This window comes from Furipterus horrens, unplaced genomic scaffold, assembly GCF_987537825.1.
Source record: "Furipterus horrens unplaced genomic scaffold, mFurHor1.1.pri manual_scaffold_10, whole genome shotgun sequence".
Classification (NCBI taxonomy): domain Eukaryota; kingdom Metazoa; phylum Chordata; class Mammalia; order Chiroptera; family Furipteridae; genus Furipterus; species Furipterus horrens.
In genome coordinates, this window is record NW_028327180.1 from 51,569,610 (window position 1) to 51,595,154 (window position 25,545).

At 48.7% G+C, this 25,545-nt stretch overlaps 1 protein-coding gene across 1 annotated transcript in view; it reads right to left on the bottom strand.

Moving 5' to 3' along the window:
* The window catches only part of PEBP4 (phosphatidylethanolamine binding protein 4), a 195,668-nt gene extending 184,382 nt beyond the window's left edge, over positions 1-11,286 (bottom strand). Inside the window, exons 1-2 of the mRNA XM_090290143.1 lie at positions 11,162-11,286; positions 3,966-4,095 (exon numbers count right to left, since the gene is read on the bottom strand). Of these exons, the coding sequence (XP_090146269.1) occupies positions 3,966-4,095; positions 11,162-11,280 (249 nt within the window). The 5' untranslated portion in view covers positions 11,281-11,286. The remainder of the gene's footprint in view (positions 1-3,965; positions 4,096-11,161) is intronic.
* Positions 11,287-25,545: the final 14,259 nt, after the last annotated feature.

Below are 25,545 nucleotides of genomic sequence, written 5' to 3' on the forward strand. Positions count from 1 at the left end.
TGGTGCATTGGTGGACCCTCTGCCTCCCAGAAGACTCCTCACCCTGTCCTGACTCCATCCACCACCCTGAAGCTCCCTCTCCATCGCTCAACAGCAGCGCCAGTGTGTCCCCCCCCCCCCCCACTCCACCTCAAAGTTCAGGAGCCTCCCGCTGTCTGTCTCACTTGTCCTCTGCAGGCAGCCACTGTTGACCACTCCATAGCCTCACCTCAGGAAACCTGGCCACCTGGCAGATCCCACCCCCCTCCACAGGGCACGGAGGACCCAATCCAGGCCTCCAGCAACGCCAATGCCGTAGACCCAGGGTGGTATGGGGACCTGCCTTCCCAGCCCGAGAGGAGGCCACTGAGTCACCTGCTTTCTGGGGAGGAGATCTAGGGCCTCACTGAGTCACACTGGAAAGCTGAGGGACAGAGGACAGAGCTGCTGTGGTCTTTGTTCTTTTCTTTGAATGCAATGCACATTCCCCACTTAAAGGCAATTTTTTCACTTCAAAAGGATTCCAGCTGCTTAAATTCAAGGTGCAGAATAAGCCCCAGTCAAGAAGCATCTAGGGGCCTTTCAGTTTTCATTGGCTTGCAAAGGAATGCATTTTAAGATGTTTGCCTCTTAGTGTTTCTCAGCTGCCAGGGAGAAAGCTTCCTGTTACCTCGCCTTTCTCAGCACTCAGTGGCTGTAGGCACAGGGACTGTCCCTATTCTCCTGCGTTACTTCACCTTTACAAGAACCCACGTGACATCCTAGTTCTCTCCCTGCTTTCCCCCTCCTACCCCCACTAGCTCACACGCACCTGGGCGGAGGAGAGACTGATGCTGGCCTGGGGTCCACCAGGCTCCACACTGTTGCTTCAGAGGCCCCAGTACACCTAGCAGCTTAAAGGGCAAACCGCTGGCTCACGGGTCTCATAGCTCACACTCTCAGAGGTGTCCTTCCCCCTGCCATTCACTCATTCGTTCATTCACCCACGTGGTCACCCAGTCGGCCGGCATGGGTTCTGTGACACTGTTAGGGGCTGTGGTTGGTTCATAGAAATAGAACACATGGTCTTGTTATGAATTGGTTGAAGCTATGAATACATAATACAAAACAGAAGGAAGTAAACTCTGAGTTTGGAGGGTAGGGGGCCTTCAAAAGGCTCAGGGAAAGAAGAGATCAGCTAGGAATGACAGTGAATCCCAGAGAAAGGGAGGCAGTCAGAGAAGGCTTCTTAGAGGAGGAAGCATCTTGGTGGGGGTAGGGTGTCCCAGAGTGCAGGGTCCAAATATCGGGAGTGGCCCAAGCAAAGGTGTGGAGGCAGGAGCTCTCTGGTGGGCACAGAGGCACCGTCCTGTGCCCACTGCAACCCTATCTTCAGGGCCTCAGGGCTTGTGTGTGTGTGTGGGGGGGGTGCTTCCTGTACATGTCCATTGGCATCCACTGCTTCGGTGGCATTGCTTTAAGCACCTGAGGAAGGCATTGTCTCCACACAGCCAGTTACCAACCTCTTGCCCTTTTCCATCAGACCCCGGGCCCAGAAGAAATTCTTTTATCCTCTTCTCTGACACTAGGACTAAGCTCCCTGCCCCTACCTTTGAGGGACCCTATTCCTGATGGCACCCATTTCCCGTCCAACTTTCTTAGTCATTGTTTCTCGAGGTGTGTGTCCCTCTACAGGGAAGCTCCAGCCACTGTCTCAGTTCTCACTGTCCCTGGCCTGTCTCTACCTCCTAGCCACCACCTTCCCTAGAACCACTGCTCTTTCTGTCATAGAAAAACATCACGTCAGCAAGCCCTCCAGCCTGTGCCAGTACCCAGTGTGTCCCTGACCGTGGTCCAGGGGTCAAGCCTCTGGAGGTGGGCTGACTGGGTCTAAACCCTGGCTCTGCCACTTTCCAGCTCTACACTTGGCCCGGTTACTTCCTTCTGTAGCAACTTGTCTTATTTTTCCTATCAAACACCTTTCCCTGTCTGATAACCAGCACCTTGCTTCTCCTTTGGGGGAGCCACCATCTTCTTCTTTCAGACCTCATAGATTAAGTGGGGCTCCCCAGTACACTGTTTGGTTCAGGGATGGGCATGTGATCCAGGTGGGACAAATCTTAAGACTTAATGGTCTGTTCCCACTAGGACTGATAAACTAGTAAAACACAAATATGAAGCTGATAAGTGTGGCCTTTGTCACCACAAGGAAAGCCTATTTACACACAAAACCAGCACAGAAAAAAAAAAAAATAGAGAAAAGGGACAGATTCCTGGTGTTGTTGTTTGAGCACCTGGATACAGCAATGCCTGAAGTCATCCCGGGAGTTTTCAGTTTGTGAACCAGTGATGCCTTCCTTCTTTTTTGGCTCAAACTAGTGTGAGCTAGTTTTTTGTCACTTGCCACTAACAACCTCGATTAAAGAGGACCTTAACTTTCAGATTTGATGAGCACGTTAAATGAAATGACAAAGTGGGTACCCCCTGATGAATGATGGCTTTTGGTAACGAACTGAATCTGCCTTCTCAAAGGTCAAATTTCCATAATGTGTAGTAGAGAATTCCTCTCTTTCTTTCTTTCTCTCTCTCTCTCTCTCTCTCTCTCTTTCTTTCTCTTTCATTTTTTCTTTTCTTTCTTTCTCCCACTTTGACCAACATTCCTTTGTGAAATCTCTGCCTGCCTTAACCACAGCTCTGTGCCCTTCCCCACTTTCCAGGTTTTCTTCTGCATGCCGCCTCAGGACTGAGGCACGATGGGAGATTCCAGGGTCTGGAGAGGGTGTCTTCTCTGCGTTCTGGGCCCATACCCCAGGACAATCAGTATCAACTAAACCCAATCAAACGCAAAGACTACAAACTTGCTTCAACCTTGTCATTTACGCAGATAAGTCCACACTGCCATCTAGTGAAAATCTGCAGCAATACCACGAGTAACGGAGCCCTCTGTTAAGAATCCCCTTTAGGATCGTCATTAATGGGCTGTAAAATCACCTGGTCCAACCTCCTCAGTCCTCAAGTGGCAAAGGAGGATGTGGGAATTAATGGTGAGTTGAGAGTCCTGTCCCACGGGACACTATTACACTCTTCTCTCAACGACTGGGCTCCTGCCCTACTTCTTCAGCCCTCCACCTCCCGTCCCATGAGTTAGAATCTCAGTGACCTACATTTCCTCCACTTGTCCAATGTTTGGGGGGCTCATTCTGGCCCAGAGACAAGGAAGAAAAAACAGCAACCATAACATTGGAGCAGCCCCCCAGGACATGGCCCAGACACCGGGAGCAGCAGCCACGGCCCCATGGCCCAGTTCCACAGCCCTTCCCCAAACCAAGGGAACCTTCCAGATCAGTAAGGTACTGCTCATTTCCCAGTAAAAGAAATAGTTACGTCCAGTTTCTAAAATACTTCCATCTTCTATTTTAGACTACTTTAGTTGAATTTTTGAGCGTGTTTCTTATTGTGATGACCAAGAGTCAAGACACACTGACCTCTGATTGTTTAGTCTACATGAAAGATGCTACCCTCTACAAACTAGCTCCTCCCCATTCAGAAGATCATTGTGAAAGCCCAGCCACCTTGCGCCTTGAGAAAGAACTCCCCACAACCCCCCCCACCCACACACCATCCTCCTTTTCTCTGCGGACCCCAAAGCATGCATCAGCTGGTCCTCATGATGACCAGGGGGCCAGGCTTGGGGGCTCAGGGACTGCAGGAGCAGGGAAAGGGGGAAAGGCCTGGGCAGAGCTGTCCCTGAGCCCCAACAAGGCTCTCCCAATCTTTAACCTTCCCACCCACCCAGCCTTCTCCGAGGCTGTGGGGCTGCTCTGAGGAAGGCACAAGCTTATGGCAACAGCCATCTGTTACCACCAGACCCAACCCAGATAGCTCTGCACACAGCTTCTAGTCACTCAGATGAGCAAGCTCAGAGGCACACTGAGACCCGCAGCGCTCACACCCCCTGACCCCCGCTCCCCCCACCACCCCTGCCCCGGCCAGTCCTGTTCACTCACCTCTGAGGCCCCTGGGAACTTAACTACTGGATTCGGCCAGGTGGTGATCTTCTGTCTGTAGTTGTTGCAGCTAGGAACTACCCTGCAACTGATATTCCCCATCTCTTTGTAGGAGACTTCTAGGCTGCCCCTGTGGAGAGAGGGAAGTGGGTCACCCATGTCAGCGTTTTAGGGAGCCTGGGTTCTGTAAGGCTTCAGTCTAGCACTGTTGGGAATGTGAAGTCAAGTGGGATTGAATACTGTCGGCAGCCGTCCGTCTCGAGAGACGATGGTGTAGATTCTTAAGTGTCTATCTGCACCGCCGAGAATGGTTGTGCAGTCCGACTCGGGAGTGACACAGTATCTGTCTCCTCCCATGTTGAATCGACATCTTACGATGACGCTGGAGTGTCCTCTCCAGTGAAGCTGAAGCTACAGAGCCTGGGCAGGGTGATATGGAGGGTCTGCTGTTGCCCATGCAGCAGACCCCCCCCTCTCTTCGCAGCTGAGGGATCCAAGGGAAAGACGGAGTCAATACAGCTTGGCTTCAGGTGCGCCGCAGGAGTTGCCGGTGTTGACTACAACGTCAAACCGCCTTAGGGACTCCGGCTCCGGATTTTCTGTCGGGGTTTACTCCCTTAGCCTTTCCCCTGAAGAGGTATGCCGCAAGGCAGCGGAGGTTTTTTGGAATCAGAGTTTTCCTTCTCTGATGTGCCCTGACTGGAAGATCGAACCAGCGACACTTAGCTTGCAGGCCGACGCTCAATCCACTGAGCCAAACCAGCCAGGGATGGGATTGAATACTAGACTGCCACTAACTAGTTGTGTGACCTTTGTGGCCTAAGAGTTACTTGATCTCTTGGTGTCACAGTTTATTCACCAGTAAAATGGGGACACTAATAGTACCTACTTACAGGGTTGGTGTGAGGAGTAAAGCAAGTGATCAATGCAGAACAGTAAGAAAGTGATAACTATTGTGTTTACTTCTCAAAAAGAACTACATTCACAGACACACTTGGTCAATGTGTTTAAAGTAGGACTGGGTTGATAAAAATAGCATTTAAACATTGCTTTTTAGGGATGTTCTTATTACATAAAGAAAAGTTTAGCTAATTCACAGTCTTCTTCATGGTCACAAACTGTTCCTCCCCTACACAATTAAGATCCTCTCAATGTCTGGAAATTCTACCACTTAAATAATCCACTTTTCTGGGTTAAGTATTGTCCGTACCCTAAGCTCTTAACCTACTGTTCAATTGACCTTTCAAAACGCAAATATGTCTCAGGGAGTAAAATGCCTAGTCACACAGACTGTTGTGTGCATTTATGTATCTACTTTCTCCTGAGAAGAAGGGTCTGAACAGCAGGAGTGCTCGAGGATGAGGCTCTGTGGGAGGGCTTATCCCACAATGCCACCAGGGTGAGCCTGTATTTGAAACTCAGGGATGTAAGCCAGGCTTTCAAATAGATATAAAAAAAAAAAGCCTTATGCCATTTTTTTCTTTTTCCTTTTTTAACTTGCTTCTTTCTCCTTGCCCTTCTGTCATTTTTTACCACGAAGACCTAGGGTCTCTGTAGGGTTTCTCAACTGATGGTCATTGGTGCCAATTCAACACCAACACAAATCCCCAGTTTAATTAAGGCAAAGGAGGCAACTTTATTCAGTGCCCACGGTTCAGCTGTGATACAGTGTTACAGCTCAATTATGAGGTAGCGTGGCTGTGAGGTGCCCCTGGGTGTGAGGCGGCACAGCGCCTCTCCAGCCAGACAGCTCTGCTCAGCGCAGATGCAACACCTTCAACTCCAGCTGGGAGAGCAGAGTTGTCTGTGAAAAGTTTGGAAAGTGCATTCTCTGAACTGAGGGGAGCTGACTTATATAGAGAGGAGTCCCCGCCCCCACCCCTGGTCCCTGATTGACCTGTTCTCATGCAAATGAGGACTCCAACTCCTCACAATTGATTGGCCCAAAAAGCATTGTCCTGACTGGTCAGAATGGAAGCTGCTCTGATTAATTGGATGGGGGAAAGCCTCAGTCCTATCGGCTGAAATAGGACTCCAGGACCTCCTTTATAAGGGCTGGCTCGATGGCAGACACACAGTGCAGGCCGGCAGCCTAGTGCAGAGGCTTCTCCGTGAAGTGTGGCTTGCAGGCTTGTGTGAGAGGCTCCAGTTTAGCAACAGCTGGTAGGCTCTGTGTATACATTTTAGCCTAGTTGGCCACCAGGAGCCCTTCTCAACAGGTACATTCATTCTCAGGTGAACATAGTCATTTGGTTGAGATGATTTGCTGAGAGGGTGTGGGTCCTCAGGCTCTCCAAATAACCCAGCATGGCTGAGAAGCTCCACAGCCTGCCATGGGTCACCCAGAGCTGCCCACAGTTTCTTGCTGGGGGTGACGCCTGAAGGGGACCCAGTGTAAATATAAATTGGGGGAGTATATCTAGAGGGGGAGCTCCTGAAGTCTGAACCTGGGAGAAAGGCAAGGACAGCTTCTTGGTGAGGAGCCCCACATTCCACCCTTCCAGAGGCTTCTGACGTGCCACTTAGGCAAAGGAGGCTGGAGCCTGCAACACTTGTCAGATGCAAGATTGTTCCTCTGGCCAGCTCCCCAGTGCCAGGACTCGGGCCCACTGAGGCAGGACAATTCACCAATGCCACTGACTGAATGGCCAGCTTGCTGAGAAGACTTGTTTCTTTTAACTCATCACAAGTTTCCAGTCATTGCTTTCAGATGGCATGGTTGTCATAGCTTCTGAAGAACCTCTAGAGGACAGGTTTTCATTTCTCTTCACAGCAGCCTTTGAAGGGTTCCTTGGTTTGTTTGTACCACAGCTCCCTGCCACTGCAGCTAGTGAGATCTGAGACCACTGGCAGAGAGACAGAGATTCATCCCACATCACAGAACAGATGTGGGAAAGGGCAAGGGTCAGGGGAGAGGGAAACTGGGGACCAGGGGTGCCTTCCACAGGGAACAGACAGGTCTCCTGTTTTTATCGAGGTGGAGTTGCTGCGATGCTAAAATAGTGAAGTAAAATCAGCAACTTGGCATTTGGTGAGCGGGTCAAAAGCCACAGAGCGTGCCTTGGCAGGGTGAACTCCAGGGGACCAAGGTCTGTGCCCCAGTCCCAGACACACCCATGGGGCACTCCAGCCTGGTGTGTGAAGCCCTCATGTGCTTGCATAGCAGGACAAGCTCAGGGGCATGTATGGGCCTCTGTCCTGATGAGCAGCTTTACCAAGGGCTTGCATCAGGACACAGAAGGCAAAGTTGATTTGGGAATGGCACCAAGCTGATAACTAACCATTCAGGTAGTCAAACCAGCCTAAAAGGAGATCTGGACAAGCCTGGGATGAACTGAATCAAAATTAAATTCAGTAAAAACACACTTTAAAACTTGCATTCAAGTTAAAAAAAACTTGAAGGTGCCATTTTTCTGCAGTGAGTGCTGTTTCTGCTCATGTTGTTCACATGGGAAACACTCTCAGCTACATCCCAGGACCTGGGTGTCTCCTGATCTCCAGATGAGGCTGGGATACTTCCAAAAAGGTGTGGGGAGAGGTGCGGGGACTCTGCTCCCATCCCAGCTGGGCCATTATCTGCCATTGCAATAGTGACAGGGTGGGGGTGGGGGTGAGGGGAAGAAATATGGTTTACTGGGCCACCTCACATCACATTATTCCATTTCATACAACAATATCTTGAAGCAGCCACTCATCTCCCAGACGAGTAAACTGAGGCCTAGTGAAAGCTAAGGAACTAGTACAGAGTCCCATGATCAGTGAAATGAGGGAAGAAGAGGGGCATGGATGTGACAGACAGTGTCCAAAACACCCCCAGTGATCCCTGTCTCCTTGTGTTATCCCCTCCCCTTGAACGGGGGCTGGATGTACTGGCTGGCTTCTACTAGGGAATAGGACAGAAGTGATAGAATGTCAGTTCCAAAAAAATGATGGCTTCGGCTTGGCGGCCCTCTTTCACATCCTCTCCCTGTCCAATCCCTGCTCTGGGGGAGCCAGCTGCTGTGTTGTGATCAGCTCCATGGAGAGGCCACCTGGCCAAGGTAATGGAGGCTGTCACAGCCCCATGAGTGAGGTCAGAGCAGAGCACTCCACCAGCGAATCCTTCAGATGAGACTGCAGCCCAGCAGACAGCTTCACTGTCACCTCCTGAGAGACCTGGGGGCAGAGCTGGCCAGCTGAGCCATGCCTGAGGAAAAGGGAGACAGCAATTGTTTGCAGCTGCTTCAGTGCCCGGGGAATGTGTTGTGTAGCAACAGAGCCTGACTACCTCGGGCTTGTCTGCACATCACGCATGTCACACAGCTTCCCCAGAGAGGCACTTAGCTTCTCTGGGCTTCTGTTTGACTCTGGCACTGTAAGATTTGGGTTAGAGAAAAACTGCTCCCCAGCTGTGCCTGTGGGAATGGCTCTGCATCCCAGCTGCCCAGAAGCAAGGGTGGGGACAAGACTGCTTTCACCGAGCAGGAGGAGGACTGGCGGGTGCCCCGCCCCTCCTGCATGGTTCTCAGTGGGCAAGTGTGGGGTGCCACGCTCAGCAAAGAGCAATGGGTCTGTCTCTGAGCAACCCTTCCTGAATGTAGGGGCCCAGGACCAAGGCCCCAGAGGAGGAATTGACAAATTGAGGTGCATGGCTGGGTTAGAAGTGCTGTGGGTGCAGGCGGGGATCCTGACATCTGTCTCCAGGTGTCTGAAGGACCACATCTGTCTCCAGGTGTCTGAAGGAATGTTTGAAAGAGGAGAAACCAGTCTCGGCCTCTGCAGCGCCTGGGGCAAGACCGAGTAGAATGGGGTGAAGTGAAGGAAAGGCAGACCTGCCTTCAGATCAGTATGCTCTCTGTAGGGGCAGCATCTCAGCACAGAAGAGGGGCCTTTGGGAGGCTGTGCCCAGGGCCATGTGCATGGGGGCAGCGGGGAGAGGGCTGTTGAGTGGGTTGGGCAGCTAGGTTCTTTTGATTCTGAGGCTGAGCCAGGGCTCTGACTCGGTGTTTTTGTCAGTATGGTCTGGCTTTTCTCAGGAGCAGGTGAGCTATTTTTATTCTAGGAGAGCTTTTCTCTGAATGTTTTCCCAGTGCTCTTCATGGTACATAAAACTCCTTCTTTATAGATCAATACCTTTAGGTATTGAGTCCTAACTTCAAGAATTTCCTGTCAGACTCTAAATGCAAGAGGAGTGGCTCTGGGGAAGACAGGGGTGGGGGTGGGGCGTCTCTCACAGGTTAGAGGCCTGAGCTGAGTGGGTTTCTTGGGTGGGTGGGGGGCAGCACAGGAGGTACTGATCCCTCCTCAAGGGCCTGATGTGTCCACGATGTGCTCACATTTAGTGATGATCTTTTATAAACAAGAATCTTCAGCAGGGAAAAAGATGAATCTTCCTTTTTATAACAATGGTCTACAACCTGAAGACATTTCCTAGCACACAACTCTAAAGTCGGAAGCCCATGTTCCTCAAACTGGGCCCTGCTGGTGTGTTCTAGGGAATCCTAATGATGGATCCTCCTATGGTCTGAATGTTTGTGCACCCCACCCCACCCCCCACAATTTGTATTTTGAAATCCTGGCCCCTAGTGCGATGGTACTGGCCACTGGGGCCTCTGAGAGGTATTTAGGTCCTGAGGGTGGAGCTCTCACACATGGGATTAGTGCTCTTACAAAGGAAACCCCATAGAGATCTTTTTCCTTCTGCCGATGAGGGCACAGTGAGAAGACAGCTGTCTAAGAACCAGGAAGCCAGTCCTCACAGACTCTGAACTTGCCTATAGACTGATCTTGGACTTTCCAGCCTCTGAACTCTGAGAGATAAATTTCTGTTGTTTGTAAGCCCTCTGGCATTTTGTTACAACAGCCTGAATGGGCTAAGAGTTTGAGACGCTCAGGGTCCTGGGTGGAGTCGCAGCCAGAAGCCAGTGGGGGAAGAGTGTGAGAGCAGAGTCAGTGGTGGGGATTCATCCCCACTCTCACCCCTGTAAGCTGGGTCAACACCCTGAACCTCTGGAGAGTCCTCATCTGTAATGCTTGGAAGATGCGTGGTCACAGTCAAGTGAGTAAAGGAGTCTAAGGCACCATCAGAACTGACATGTGACAGGAGCCCAGAGCGACACATAGCCACCAGCCTGCAGCCTGGGGTGGACACAGGGAAGAGCCTAGGGCAGCTGGTGTGCAGGTCAGCCAGCTCCCGTGAGCACACGCGATCACTCTGTATGCATACCACAGTGTGGGCGATGCAGGGGTGCACAGAGGCACTCCATAATAGGGCCTGGCCCCGTCCTGACTCCGCTGACCAACTAGCTTGTGGAAGAAGCCAGCTCACCAACCCCCCCACTCCAGGTTCCGCTCAGCTGCACCTCTCGAGGGCCGGCACGCACAGGTGAGAGGCAGTCAACTTCCCTCGTTCTCCCACACGAACTTCACCCAGGTCTGTTTCACTAGTTTTAAAAATGAACTGATAGGAGCAAAATCTATTGTTTGTTTGTTTGAGGGGGCAGGGCTTCAACTGCATTTAATTTTTTAAGGGAAAAGATGTATTTATCTTTCTAAAAGTAATGTGTGAAAGAACTCAAATGTACTCAAGAAGGCAGAGTTGGAAGTAGTTCTTCCAGCCTCCCTCACTTCTGTTGGCTTCAGTGGGAAGACAAATGGCTAAGGAGGTGGCAGCGATGTGGCCCGCCGGCCCTCAGGATGACCGGTTTTTCTACCCAGCAGTCTATGAGGAGGGAGCTGAAATTCGGCGTAGACGCAGAGAAGCTCATGCCCTTGGAGGGGAAAACTCCAGCCTTGACCCCCTACCTCTTCTCTGGACAGCACCCCATGGCCATGGCCCCTGAAAGGCCAGCCTGTCCCAACATGCCTGGGGCCTGTTACCAAAAAGCAATCAACAGCTCTCAAACTGCCACTTTTCTCTAAAATGCCACTTTGTACGGGGAGGGAGCATTTCGGGCTGTAAGGAGACGGACTCTTGGGGTCCCAGAAAGCAAGATGAGGCCAGCCCCCCAGAACCCCAGGAGGAGCCGAGCACATCCACATATTGCCTGGTCTAGGGAGACCTGCCCTCTAAGTCCTTTCCTCAATGCTGCCCCTATCAAGGTGGCCTCATTCTCTGCCTGTTGCAAAGGCTGTCTTAGAAGAAGCTGCTCTTTGGTTCTGGAAATACCCTCTCCCGAGACCTCTGTCCAGCTGCTCTCCTGTCCCACCAGCCTTACGTGCAGAAGGAAGCTTCCTCGTCCGGCACAGTTTGACTTGTACACTGGCCACTTTTCTCCTGGGCTCCGGTGACCACCATCGTCAGGCCCAGAAACAGGGCCGCTGTGGCCAGCCTCATCGTCCAGCCCAGGGGCACCTGGAACAGATAGAGCCTTTAGTGCTGCTGGCCCTCTGAAGGGGGTAGGGGTGGGGGCCGCCACCCGCATGCCCTGACCCCAGGGGCCCACCTGGTAGAACAGGGACTTCTAGTGAACAGAGGCAGAAGGGTGGGCAGCTAATCCTCCATGGGACACAAGTGATTTAGGAGGACCAGATGCCCTCCAAACTGACTCCATTTGCCACCATGACTAGGGCCCCTCCTCTGTCAGAGCAGTCCTGGCTGTCACTCAAGTCCTGGCTGCCAGGGCCCAGATCAGTCTGCAAAGCAGAGGTGCCTGCAGAAGCCTCTCAGCACTGCTCCTCCTCCTGCCCTCACCACGTGCCTATGTGGCCGGTTGGTCAAGGGCCAGCCTGCTCCTTTGGCTTTAAGGCAAACTTTGGGAAGCTTGTGATCCCAGGCTTTTGGCTTCAGGATGGGAGCAGGTTCTGGGGTGCTTAGTTTGTTTTTCTAGGCACAAGACTTTGGCTGGGCTGCACCCCCTTGGACAGCTCTGCTTTTCCTTCCTGCAGCACCCCACCTCAACCCCCACCCCACCAACTGTTCTGACAGCTTCCAGGCTGCCCCCTGGTGGATGTGCTAGGATGCAGAGACCCTGTGCAGCAGGAGGGGCTGCTGCACGTGGGGGCAGGGCCTCCCCAGCCCAGGGCTAGCTCTGAAGGGCCAGCTGAGGACAGAGATCTCGCCTGTCTGACTGCACCTTGAAGCAGTGCTGAACTCAGCACTCTCCGAAAATAACAGTCCCTGGAGGAGAAGGCCAGGAGAGCTGTAGGGAAGGGATCAGCAGGCACCAGCCCTGCGCTGGGAGGAAGGGGACCTGGGCTGAGCCACACTAAACTCCTCCTCGGGAAACAGGCCTGTGGGAAGGAGTGTGTGGGACTCTGATTGGAGCTGAAGGTGGCAGGGGAAGATCAAAAGGTGGTTCTCCCACAGCCTTTCCAATGGACCTGTTCTGTCTCTTCTGAGACAGGGGAGTCGGGGAGTGTGCCAACCAGGACAGAGGACCCCTGAGCTCTGCTCTGAGCTACCTTGGGCTGCTTGGAGGAAGCCTCTCTAGCAAGCACCATTTCCTCCTTTCAGAAACAGGTCCTATGACCTTGTGGCCCCTGTGCCTTGCTAAGAAAGATTGAGATCATAGCTATAAAGTATTTCAGCAGAGCTTGTTTTCCGGTTGAATTCCTGCTTCCAGCAAAAAGCCCATATTGGGAGTTACAGATTAAACACACTTCTTAATAATGAGACTCCCTGAAGTATGACAAGGGTACCCCCACGGAGAACTCATTCCCAAGACCTCCCAGCTTTAAGTGTCACCTAGTAGCCTCCTCACAAGATGGTTGTGAGAATGAAGTGAAATGACTGAGGTAAGGCACTTAATGAGCTACCTGACACCTAGGGAATGCTCAACAATTTATGGATGGTGTAGGTATCCTTCCATGGATCCACCCACTTATGTGTTCATTCATTCGCAACCCATCTCACCAATAAGTAAGGAGCACCTCCCACGTGCGGGGCCTGTGCCAGCCCCAAGATGTCAGGTCCCTGTCCTCATGGAACTCACAGGGCAACCGGAGCCAGAGGATGATGATGCTAGAATGATCAACTGAGCCCAAGAGATTCTTGTCTTCAAAGTGACAGCCACCAGAAGCCAGGGCTGTCCTGGGTACCAAGATCCTCCAGCACCAGCAATGGATGTGTGTCTAGAGGAAGGGGAGCAGCCTCAGTGCAGTGCTGCTGCTGGCGAGCCCACTCACATCTGCAATTCCTCCTTCCTCGGGATGCTCCGGGCTTTTACCACTGACTCCTCATGATGGCCCTCTGAGGCACAGGGAGGTCAGCTAATCCGCATCTTGGTGACACGGACAGCAAGTGGCTGACCTGGGATTTGAACCCACACCATATGGCTCCAGACATTATGCTTCTTAACCACTCTATGCCACTGCCCCTTGTTGTGGCTCTGCTGTCCTCTCACTTGCTCCCCTTCTAGTCCTTTTGTTCTTGGAATAAGGCCCAGAAGCTTCTACTTAGCTCATAGTATCTTCACTATTTGACTCTTCTTGCCCTTCTAGCCCTGTCTCTCTGCTCCCCGCTGCTCACTCCTTAACTCCAGCTCTTCCCTCTAGCTCCTTCCTGCCCCAGGGCCTTCCTATGCTCTGCCCTTCCTCCTACACACTTTTGGTGAATAGCCCAAGTGGATTTTAGTTATACAGAATCAGAGCACTTTACTCCTTTCCTTACAGGTCTTATGTGTTTGTTTACTCTTTTTCTTGTTGTTCTTATATGAATTCTCTTCGTCATTATCTGGTTATAGTTCCAGGTAGCACTGAATCTGCATCTAGCATTCTAAGCACAGTCCCTGGCCTGTCTGGATGCTTAATAAATTCTTGTTTGAATGCCTGATAAACTGACAAACTTGCCACTCCTGTTTCTGATTGTCCTTGTTTTCACTTAATAACTCCTCTCTGTAAACATCAGTAGGAAACTAACCTCTCAGGTTGGTGCCAGGCCCTGTGTCCCTTTTGCTTATTTGCCTGCTTCTCAGGCTTGTTTCACACAGAGATATCTGACAGAAGGCAGCGGCTCTCAGTATTTTCAAATCTGATCTTTCTCTTAGGGATTCACAGGACTTTGCTTCATGCTCAGAGTCCCAGATCTAAGGTGAGGGGTCATGTTCAAAACCAGGGAAGCACAATGGCTCCTTTCCATCACCAGCCTGTTTTACTCAACTGACTCACTTCTGGAAGCGTCCATCTCTCTATCCCTTGGTGCCCACCTCTGAAGACCCCTTCTCTTGTTCCAGTCACCTGGACTGGGACGATCTCCCAACACCATCAGTCAGGCCTAGTCTGTTGGCTTCTTAGGCCCCAGGATCTTCTGAACAAGTGGTACCAGAACCCCTGAGCCTCCCTCACATCCCTCCAGGCCTCCTGTGCCTGATACCCCCTCTCACTGCCCAGGCATCACTTCCTTTCTCTATCCAGACACAGGCTCTTACACTTTCCCTTCCTCCTAAACCTTTCCACTTATGCCCTCTGGGTGGCAGTGCCCAAATTCCTCCTGGATGCCAGGGGAACCAACCATGTGTTGTGACTGGAGAGTTGGGACTTTCATTCTTCCCCCATCCCCCACCCCACCTCCATGGAGAGGGGCTGGAGCTTGAATCAATCACCAGTAGCCAATGATTTAATTAATTATACCTATGTCATGAAACTTCCATAGAAACCAAAAGGACAAGGCTCGGAGAACTTCCAGGTTGGTGAACACATGGAGGTTCGGGAGAAGTGGTGAGCTCAGTGAACACGGAGGCTCGATGCTCCTCCCATATACCTTGTCCTAGCCATCTCTCACATCTAGTAAGTAAAGTGTTTCTCTGAGTTCTGTAAGCCACTCTAGCAAATTAATCAACCCCAAGGAGGGCGTTGCTGGAACCACTAATCAGTAGGTCAAAAGCCCAGGTGACAACCTGGACTTGAAACTGGCACCAGAAGGGGAGACGCTACTGTAGGACTGAGAGTCCTTCACCTGTGGGGTCTAGTGCTATCCCCAGGTAGTGTCAGAAGGTCCAATTTCATTCTTTTACATGTAGCTATCCTGTTGTTCCAATAATATTTGCCTCCAGAATTACAAAAAAATTAATTTCTGTTGTTTAAGTCATCCAATCTTCAGTATTTTGCTATGAAAACCCTAGAAAACAGAGGACTTCTGGTCAAGATGGAGGTGTAGGTAGACACGCTTTACCTCCTCGCACAACTATAGAAAGAATTACAACCAGATCTCAAAAACAAATAACAACCAGAACCATCAGAAAATCAAGCTATACGGAAATCCGACAACCAAGGATTTAAAGAAGCCACATTCATCCAGATGAGTAGGAGTGGTAGAGTCACAAGATGGAGCAGAAAAGCGGTGTGGCTCAGACAAGTAGTGGCAGTGGTGGAACTGATGATCCCACATTGACGTGTGGTGGGTAAAAATCAGGAGTGATACCCTGGGAGCAAGCAATCCCAGCCCCAGGCCAGACATCACTGCCCAGGGTTCCAGCAATAAGAAGCTAAATCCCATTACCTCTGGTTGTAAAAGTCAGAAGGGATTGGGGCAGCAGAAGAAACTGCTGGATTTTCACCACCTAAAGGGTCCACATGGTCTTAGAATGTATGCAAACCCCAGGGCAGCAACTGGAAGGGAGCCAATCATATACAGGAAATGGCTAAAGTGAGTGGGAATGAAGCAAGAGCAGGGCAAATCACCAGAAGTCAGGTAGTGGCATTGTCATTTCTCTGAGCCCCCCAACACAAATAGAACCACAAAGCAGTGAAGTGAGTTACCCCACCCTGGCAATTACCTAAGGCTCCATCCCACACAATTTATAGGTGCCTTTGCTATATAGGCCACGCTACTAAGGCAGGGAGTAAAAGCAGCTCTACCTAACACACAGAAACAAACACAGGGAGGCTGCCAAATTGAGAAGACTAAGAAAGATGGCCCAAATGAAAGAACAGAAAAGAACCCCAGACAAATAACTAAACGAAAAGGAGATAGCCAACCCATCATATGAAGAGTTCAAAACACTGGTGATCAGGATGCTCAGAAAAATTATTGAGTATGGCCACAAAATAAAGGAAGAAGTGAAGGTTATACAAAGTGAAATAAGGAAAACTATACAGGGAACCAACAGCAAAAGTAAGGAAGCCTGGATTCAAATCAATGATTTGGAACAAAAGGAAGAAATAAACATTTAACCAGAACAGAACGAAAAAACAAGAATGGAAAAAAAATGAGGATATGCTTATGAACCTCTGAGGAAACTTTCAATGTACCAACATCCGAATCATATGGATGCCAGAAGGAGAAGAGGAAGAGCAAGAAAATGAAAACTTATTTGAAAAAATAATGAAAGAAAACTTCCCAAATTTGGTGAAGGGAATAGACACATAAGTCTAGGAAGCACAGAGAGTCCCAAACAAATTGGACCCAAAGAGGACCACACCAAGAAACATCATAATTAGAATGTCAAAGGTGAAAGACAGAGAATCTTAAAAGTAGTAAGAAAAAAGCAGAGAGTTACTTGCACAGAAGTTACCATGAGACTATCAGCTGATTTCTCAAAAGAAACTTTGCAAGCAAGAAGGGACTGGCAAGAAGTATTCAAAGTGGTGAAAAGCAAGGACCTGCAACCAAGACTACTGTATCCAGCAAAGCTATCATTTAGAATGGAAGGGCAGATAAAATGCTTCCCAGACAAGGTAAAGCTAAAGGAGTTCATCATCACCAAGCCCTTATTATGTGAAATGTTAAAGGGACTTATCTAAGAAAAAGAAGAATATCAAAACTATGAACACTAAAATGACAACAAACTCACAACTATCAACAGCTGAATCTAAAAATCAAAAACAAAAACAAACTAAGAAAACAACCAGAACAGGGACAGAATCATAGGTATGGAGATCATTTGCAGGGTTATCAGCTGGGAAGGGGAAGGGGGAGAAATGGGGAAATGGTGCAGGGATTAAGAAGCATAACTGGTTGATACAAAATAGACAGGGAGAAGTTAAGAATAGTAAAAGAAAGGGAGAAGCCAAAGAACTTATATATATTACCTGTGGACATGAACTGGGGGCGGCGGGGGGGGCAGTGCTGGAGGGAAGGGGGTTACCAGGCAGAGAGGAGCAAAGGGGAAAAAACTGGGACAACTGTAACAGCATAGCCAATAAAATATACTTAAAAAAAAAAAGAAAGAAAGAAAAGAAAACTAATATGCTTGTCTTGTTCCTGATCCTCAGGAAAAATTTTTCAGTCTTTCACCATTGAGTATGATGTTAGCTATGGAGGTGTAGGTCCATGTATGTTTGTCCATGGGGTTGGTTCCCCCTGAGGCTTCTCTCCTTGGCTTGCAGATGGCCACCTTCTCCATGTGTCCTCACATGGTCTGTCCTCTGGTGTCTCTTTGTGTATCCAAATTTCCTCTTCTTATAAGGACACTAATAAGATTGAGTTAAGACCTATCCCAGTGGTCTCATTTTAACTTAATCACTTTTTTAAAGGCTCTATCTTCAAACACAGTCACATTCTCAGGCACTGGGGTTCGGTCTCCAACATATAAACTTTGGAAGGGATGACACAATTCAAACCATAACAATACGGATGCCCACTTTCACTACTTCTAGTCAACACACTATTGGGAGTTCACGCCAGAGCAATTAGATAAGAAAAATAAATAAAAGGCAAATTGAAAAGGAAGAAGTAAAATCATCTCTGTTTGCAGATGACATGATTTTTTATGTAGAAAACTCTAATAATTAAAGAAAACAAAGCTAAGAAGTAAATTCGGCAAAGTTGCAAGCTACAAACTCAACACAAAAAAATCAGTTGCATTTTCAAGCAGTGACAACGAACAATCTGAACAGAAATTAGAAAAACAATTCCACTTACAGTACAATAAAAAAGAATGAAATATTTAGGAATTAACTAAGGAGGAGAAAGACTTGTATATGGAAAACTATAAAACACTACTGAAAGAAATTAATGAAGACACGTATAAATGGAAAGAAATCCCCTGTTCATGGATTGGAAGACTTAAAGTTGTCAAGATGTCAATATTATCCAGAGCAATCTGCAGATTCAGTGCAATTTATTAAAACACCAGTGATATTTTTAACAGAAATAGAAAACTCCATCTTAAAATTCATATGGAATCTCAAGAGACCACAAATAACTAAAACAATCTTGAAAAGAAGAATAAAGTTAAAGGAATCATATTTCTTGATTTCAAAAGTTACTACAAATTTGTGGTAATCAAAACAGTGTGGTATTGGCATTAAGACAGACATATAGACCAGTGAAGTAGAATAGAGAGCTCAGATATAAACCATTATATATATGGTCAAATTATTTTTAACGAGGGTGCCAAGACTATTGAATGGGGGGAAAAGACAGTCTTTTCAATAATTGGTGCTGGGACAACTGGATAGCCACATGCAAAAGAAGAAGAAGAAAGAAGAAGAAAGAAGAAGGAGAAGAAGGAGAAGAAGGAGAAGAAGAAGAAGAAGAAGAAGAAGAAGAAGAAGAAGAAGAAGAAGAAGAAGAAGAAGAAGAAGAAGAAGAAGAAGAAGTTGAACCTTACCCTACACCAGATATAAAGATCAACTCAAAATAGATAAAAAACCTAAATGTAAGAACTAAAACTATAAAACACTTAGAAAAGAACATAAGGGGAAAGCTTCATAGCATCGGACTTGTTGGTGATTTCTTGAATGTGACACCAAAGGCACAAACTACAAAATAAAAAATAGAGAAGTTGAACTTCATCAGAATGAAAAACTTTTAGCATTAAAGAAATCTATAAAGACAGAGAAAAGGCAACTCCAGAATGAGAGAAAATATTTGCCAATCATATGCCTGGTAAGGATTATTATCTGGAATACGTAAAGAACTTATATCAGGTAACTAGAGTCATTTTCAGGGGCTGGGGAAGTGAGGGAATGGGGAGTTATTGCTTAATGGTTACAGATTTTCTGTTGGAGTAACAAGTGTTTTGGGACTACATAGGTGACAGTTGCACAATATTGTGAGTGTAAGTAGAGCCACTCGATTGTACACTGAAAATTGGTTAAAATTTATGTTATGTATATTTTAACACACACACATACCCAAGGAACTAATGTTACATAAAGCCCACTTTAGAAATACTGACTTAATCCACTCCCCACACTGTAGAGGCAGCTTGATCAGGCTGTGTAGCCTACTCTCCTCCTCTACTCTCTCCCACCCTAAGGCCTTTGCAAAAGTTCTCTCTGCAAGGAGTGCCATTCTCTCCTGCCCCGAGACCCAACTGGCTAACTTTTGCTCATCCTTCAGGTGTTATTTAAACATCGTTTTATTCAGGGACCCTTCTTGAATATTCCCCCATATCCATGTACAGTATGTGCAATTCTTCCACCAGGATAGTATATGTCAGGCCATTTTTATTTGTCATTTACTTGTGTTACCTTTAGGGGGAAGGGTCATATGTGTCCTGTGAATTGGTTGAATGTTTGTTTTGTCTGTCTTCATGGAGATGAGAATTGAACTTGGAGCCTACCAGAGCTGTGTATTTATTCCCTCCTTTCATGTATAAATCCAACCTCTAGTTCTCCCTACACATCTAAAGACGAGAGGAAACAGGGATTCTTCTTCCCATGGAAGGGGAAATCAGGAACCCACAAAGGATGGAAACTTCCTAAGTCTGTTGCAAGTAAGGCCTGTCTGAACTGAAATCAGTAATGCTCACCCCAGTCCAGAGCTCTAGCAGTGAGAAAGGTGCCAGAGTGCCCTTTCTAGGAGACAAAGATGCTCAGAGAGAGACGCGCAGAAACACCACAAGCAGCCTCAAGTCATCAGAGTGAAGAAACTGAAATACCACCCTTGTCACTGACTCCCTCAAGTTCTCCAGGCCACGGTTCTGTTCCTGAGATGTGATCATTCTGTCTGTCGCTCTGGCTCTCCATCTGGTCCTTATGGAAAGTCCCTGCCTCACGCAGATGGGGAAGAGCCCCTGTCACTTACCCAGAGCAGTGGAAGAGCTGTTGGGTGGTGGTTGTGGGGAGGTGAGAAATCTTGACAAGTTTCTGGGTTGGAAAATGTGGGGATCAAGTTCCCTCCACGACACTCCAAAGTTTGAGCCCTTAAAGCAATCAGGGTCTGAGATTGTTGAGGGTGTGAGTGTTGGGGGAGGTTCCTGGAGTAGCAGGAGAGGAGGCTGCAGCAGTTGGTCGTTGGGGAGACAGTTGGAGAAAGTTCTAGAAAGTTCCAGGGAGGAGCTAATAGTAGGGTGGGAGAGAGTAGAAAAAGAAGAATGGGTGGGCCCTGGCCACGTGACTCAGTTGGTTCAGATGAATTAAGTCAGAATCTCTGAGGGTCAGGCCTAGTCATTGGTAATTTTTAAATGCTTTTCATGGATTCTGATGGTCAATCGGGCCTGAAAATCACGTGTTAGTCATAGATAGGTGGCAGGTGCCCACAGTACAGAGATGAACAACCTGTTCTTGATCAACTCACAGCTGAGCAAGGAAGATTAGCATCAAAGCAAACAACCACAATAAAATGGGCAACAGTGTGCTGTGTTTGGCCATAGCAGCATCCCTGGGGTCAAGAGCAGGGTATATTAATCTTCTATTTTATTTTATGTATTTTATCTTGGTTTGGCCTCTTGGGGGTCTTGTTGGGTTAGCTGATTCCTAGGGATAGTGAACAAGTCTCCTTGGAACACACTCTTCATATACAAACAAACCAATCTCCAGTCTGTATGCCCTCCTTCCTTCTGCCTTCCCCTGGACTCAGGTGGTATAGTATGTTCCTTTATCTTGGACACTCTAAGTAATAAGTTCTTCCTTCAGTGGCATTTGCCTCTGTGTCATACCTTGGTCACCTCTGTAAATTAAGGTCTCAGTAGCACAATCAAGACAGAGGCTATGCCAGCCTTACAGGAGGGATGGTCAGTGGGAGCTCTGAGAGAAGAATTGGAGAAGGATACCCTGCGTGAGGCTTAGAAGGGCCCCGGGGCTGGTGGACTGAAGCGGGTGGAATTGCTGGAGCATGGAGCACAATGACAAAGAGGAGTTGGGGTGGGGGCAGCATGCCAGTCTTAGGCTGGATCAAAACATCTCAGGGGCTGCATGGGATGCCTCCTTTGGCTTTGTCACATAGCCTGCATCTCGAAGAACTGGGCAGAAGAAAAGAGAATGTTCTACAAGGAGAGAAATTATAGCATGGTGAGGAGTCTATTGTTCCTGAAATAAGATTTCCTTTAAAAATTAAGACTAGAACTACCAAACAATCTAGAAATTCTTCTTTTGGGTATTTACCTGAAAAATATAAAAACACTAATTTGTAAAGGTACCCCTATGCCAAGCTTCTTCCTCTTGGGGACAATGACAGCTTCCGTTGACTGAGAACTGACCATGTGTCAGTGTGAGGACATGTCACCAGCACCATCTCATTTAACCCTCCCTGTGGCCCTTTGTCGTGGGCACCATTATCCTCATTTTGCAGCTAAAACTTGGAGTCACATAGTTAACCAAGTCTCAACTCTCCCAACCAAATTCCCCTGAATCCAGCGCCTGTCTTCCTACCCCCTCACTGGAATATCCTGGACCACTCACAGTTTCAGCTTCAGCCCAAAGGCCTGTTGACACCAAGCTCTGATCCACAATTTGCCCAAACTACAATGGCCACAGGGTGCTCTGGATGCTCCCTCTGACACTTATGTCCATGTCTCATCCTTCATTCATTCTGCTGGCAGACGTTCACGGGGGGCTCTCTGGGCCAGGTGCGGTGTACCTTGAGGATCCATCACCCCGGGCCACTGCAGTGTGCAACTAGAAAAAAATAAGCTGGTCTTAAACTGGGTCTGGAGATGACTTTAGCTGGTCCTTTCTGGGAAAGGTGACTGGAACAGCTGCCATCTCAATTTAAACATCCCTGGGCCCAGCCACGTGCAAAGTGTTCTAAGCTCTAGGAATTTCCTCCAGGATGAATACAATACATTTTTGCCTCCACAGTTTAATGGGAAAGATGGGTATTTACTTAACCAACAGTGAAATAGGGCAGCCTGTGATAAAAGCTGTAATAAAATCAACCTGTGAACAGCAGGGGCTCTGGAGGGAAATGAGACCAGAATTGAGGAGGTTTTTGCAGAGTCCCTGAGGCTGCTTACTCTGAGCTCACCCATCTTCCTCAAGGGGGACTAGAACTCATGCATCAAACCCTCCAGCCTGCCTGAGCCCCGAGCTGTAACATCAATTGTGTCCCTGCAGAGTCTTCTTTGACCATCCACCCTGTGTGTCTCACACCTGCCCCTGGCTCAGTGCTTCTGGCTGGGCCTACAGAGCACCTCTCCAACAAGCCCTTGCACCGGTCCATTCCTCTGAGCAGCATTTAGCTGGGGAGCTGACTGCTAAGCGCTGCCCAGTGGAGGGGTGAAGGCAGCCAAGCAATTAGGCCAAAACACCAGCAGACAGCATGTGCATGCTGGGAGCTGCCAGCCACCTGACCCGTGTTTCCCAGCATTTGCAGACACCAGCCAAGGAATGAAGAGCAGGTCTGGGTCAAGACCAGGGTCGTTTGAGACCTAAGAGGAAAAATGAGGGTGGCCTTCCGGTCCTCTCACGTTCCTCTTCTCCTGGGTCTTGTCCAGGATGCCTACCAGGGCAGGGGGCTTTGTAGTAAGGAAAGTACCTGCTGAGATCAAGATGGATCCTCTTGAGAACCCAGGCAGACTGTCTTATTTTATATGTGGCATCCCCAAGTGTAATTATTTCCCAAAGCAGCCCCAGGTAGAAGTGGGGGGAAGGTAGGGGGAGCCTCCCCTCCACGGCTCTGGAGAGGAGATGGATCCAGCGACCAGAGGCAGCTTCCTGCCCAGGATAAGGCTGGCTTCCAGGGATGGCATGGCCCATGCCCTCGCATGCCTCCGAGGGAACCACAGAGACCTATCAGCAAAATGTTTAGACACAGGCCCCATGGTGCCCGGTTAGGGCTGTGGTGGAAGGAATTCCACTCTCGGGTCAAGTGCGGATTTGGACCAGTGGCTGCAACCTGTATTATGTGCAGCTGCTTCAGGAAATTCTGGGGTGTTGGAGGGGAAGCTCCAACCAGGAGCATTGATCTGTTTTTTATATTAGGGTTCTGCTTAGGAAATGTGTGTGTGCGTATTTTTGGAAAACGATTCTGCCAGTAGATATTTAAAAATTCACTGTATTAGTTGATATTAACTTATTTCTTTTGAGCCTTTGCTATGTGATCTTCTACATTCTCTGTACATTTTATCCCTTGTCCTCACAAATACTTCATGAGTTAATTCTCATTTTTCAAGTGAGGACAGAGGCACAGAGGGGTGAGAAACTGGCCCAAGGCACACAGTTAGTACGTGGCTGGCTGGATCCTTTCCAACTCTGAGGACCAGGACTCAGTGTGTGCGTTTGTCGGGTGACCCTAGACAGCATCATGAATACGGCTGAATTTGACTTCACTCTCTACCTTCCCTCTGACAAGTCCTGTGTTCCACTTTCAGTGTCCCCAGGTACCCAGGGACTCCCCTGGTTGATCCTGTGGGAGAGGAAAGCAGTCTGATGGGCAGAACGAGGTCTTCCCTGAAAGGCCAGCAAGTCTCGGTATTTTTGGATAGATGTGAGAAGGAGAAATGAGTGGCTTCAGGGGGGTTTCCTATGCTGGTTGGCCAAGGAAGGAGCACTGGTCTCACGGGGCGAACTCTGACTGCCCCGCTCAGGCAGAGCTCCACCACGGTAGCCGCCTCCCACTCCTCGTCTCGGGCTTGAGAAATAAACTCCCCCACCATCAGGCACCCCCACTGCGTCTCCTCTGAGACCCCTCTGGCTCACTCCCTGCTCTGCCCCAGGGACTGCACTCCCCTGCCCTTGCAGGCCCTGGGGCCTCCTTCACCCTGCTTCCAGAGCTGACCTCTCTCTATGGCGCACCTTGTGCCCATTTTCCTCAGGCTCCCCCAGTCGGTCCTCTGGACCTACCTGCAACTCATAAGCTGACGTGTCATTATTTGACTTGCTACCTGCACAAGCCCTGCCTTCTCAAGTAGGCGGCAGATGCCTGAGAACAGTAGCTGCTGTGTTTTCGTGTGGACAGGGCTTCTTAGGGAAACCTTCCTTTGAAGTGCTTGGGCTCCCCAGGTGAATGCCACTGGGTAATGAAGCTGTCTTCCTATAGTCACCAAATTGTCTACTAAATTAGTAGATCCTACAGACCTTGAGTCTAAATAAGTGACACCATGACTTCTCTCAGGGGATCCCTTCTTCTCTGCAGGATAGCTAGTCACCACACCCACTGGAGCCCTCCCAGATGACCAACTCAAGAGTCTGAGGTGTCCAGAAAGCAGCCAGCGGTGCCAATGTGCTGCCACCTGCCATGGGGAGAAGGAGGACTCCTCCTTTTCCTCCAGGCTGGGCTCCTCCCTTGTCCCCAACTTGCTTTTTAACCTGTTCACATCTAGTGAGCCTGTTACATCTCTTGACTTATTGTCGGGGACCTCCGACCAGCAGGGTCCACAGCGTTGTGCATGAAATGAATAAATGCACACGGACTGCAAGAATCCTGTGGAGAAGAGGGGACAAAACTGGCCACTTTCTAGAGGAGAAAGCACAGTTTGTCCCTGCCTCAACAGGTTTTTATTTACTCTTTAGGAGGATTACATCCAAGAACCTTATGAATCATTGTGCCAGTTATCGCCTTATATGATTATTACTCTTATATAACAGAGAAAAGAATGTTATACGTGCATGGATGATCAGGATAACTGATTTAGCCACATCCTGTCCTTGAAAATCAGCCCAGAATAGGCCCTAAGAAACTGCTTCAAGGTTACATGCTGGACATCTGTTGCTCTCAGCAGCCCAGGATGAGGGGGTCCTTTAGCAGAAAGCAAGCTTTTAAGCTATTATGGAAACACAGGCCTGGTTCCCTACAGGAAAACCGGTGTGTGGAGTGGGCCCTGTGTGCCGCCACACTCCCAGTGGTTTTCCAAATCTGGGGCTGAGCTACATTTGCCACCACCAAGCACCCCGGCTTCCCACACCTTATATCATTGAGTGACAGCCTGTCTTGTCATGGCCCTCTGTGCAGGGCCCATAGGGTTACTTCCACGTGTGGAATTGAGAAATTAATTTCAATACACCGAAGAGATGTTCACTGCCTCATTCCCCACTGCATGTCAGCGCCGGGGGCTGCACTGGGCAGGTACTTGTGAGCACTTGCTGAGCAATGAAAGGACAAGTGAGTTTCTGGAGCGCCTGTGACCTCTGCTCTGTGGAGTCAGGTGCTTTCATTCCAGGGTCAGTGTTGGTTATGCCACCATCAGAACACTGGGGGGCTTCCTGCTAATACAGGTGAAACACGTCAGAATATATACTCGGTTTGTTTTTCATCCTGACCATCCAGAACACATCATACATTCAGGCACCCGCTGTACTCAGGGCTGTGCTCCTGAAAAAAGTCCAAGCAGTGTGAACTGGATACTATTGTAATTGCTCACATGGGAGAAGTTTCATAAGGGAATAATTATCACCTAATAATCGTTTCCCTTTGGGTTTGCTTAAAGCTATATGTCACTGATGTGTGACTATTAAAGCATAATATTTAATAAGGGTAAAATCAGCACTTTCATACAGATATAAAGTGAACACATTAAAATTTTTGTCTAACTCATTGCACTGGGGAACACAACTT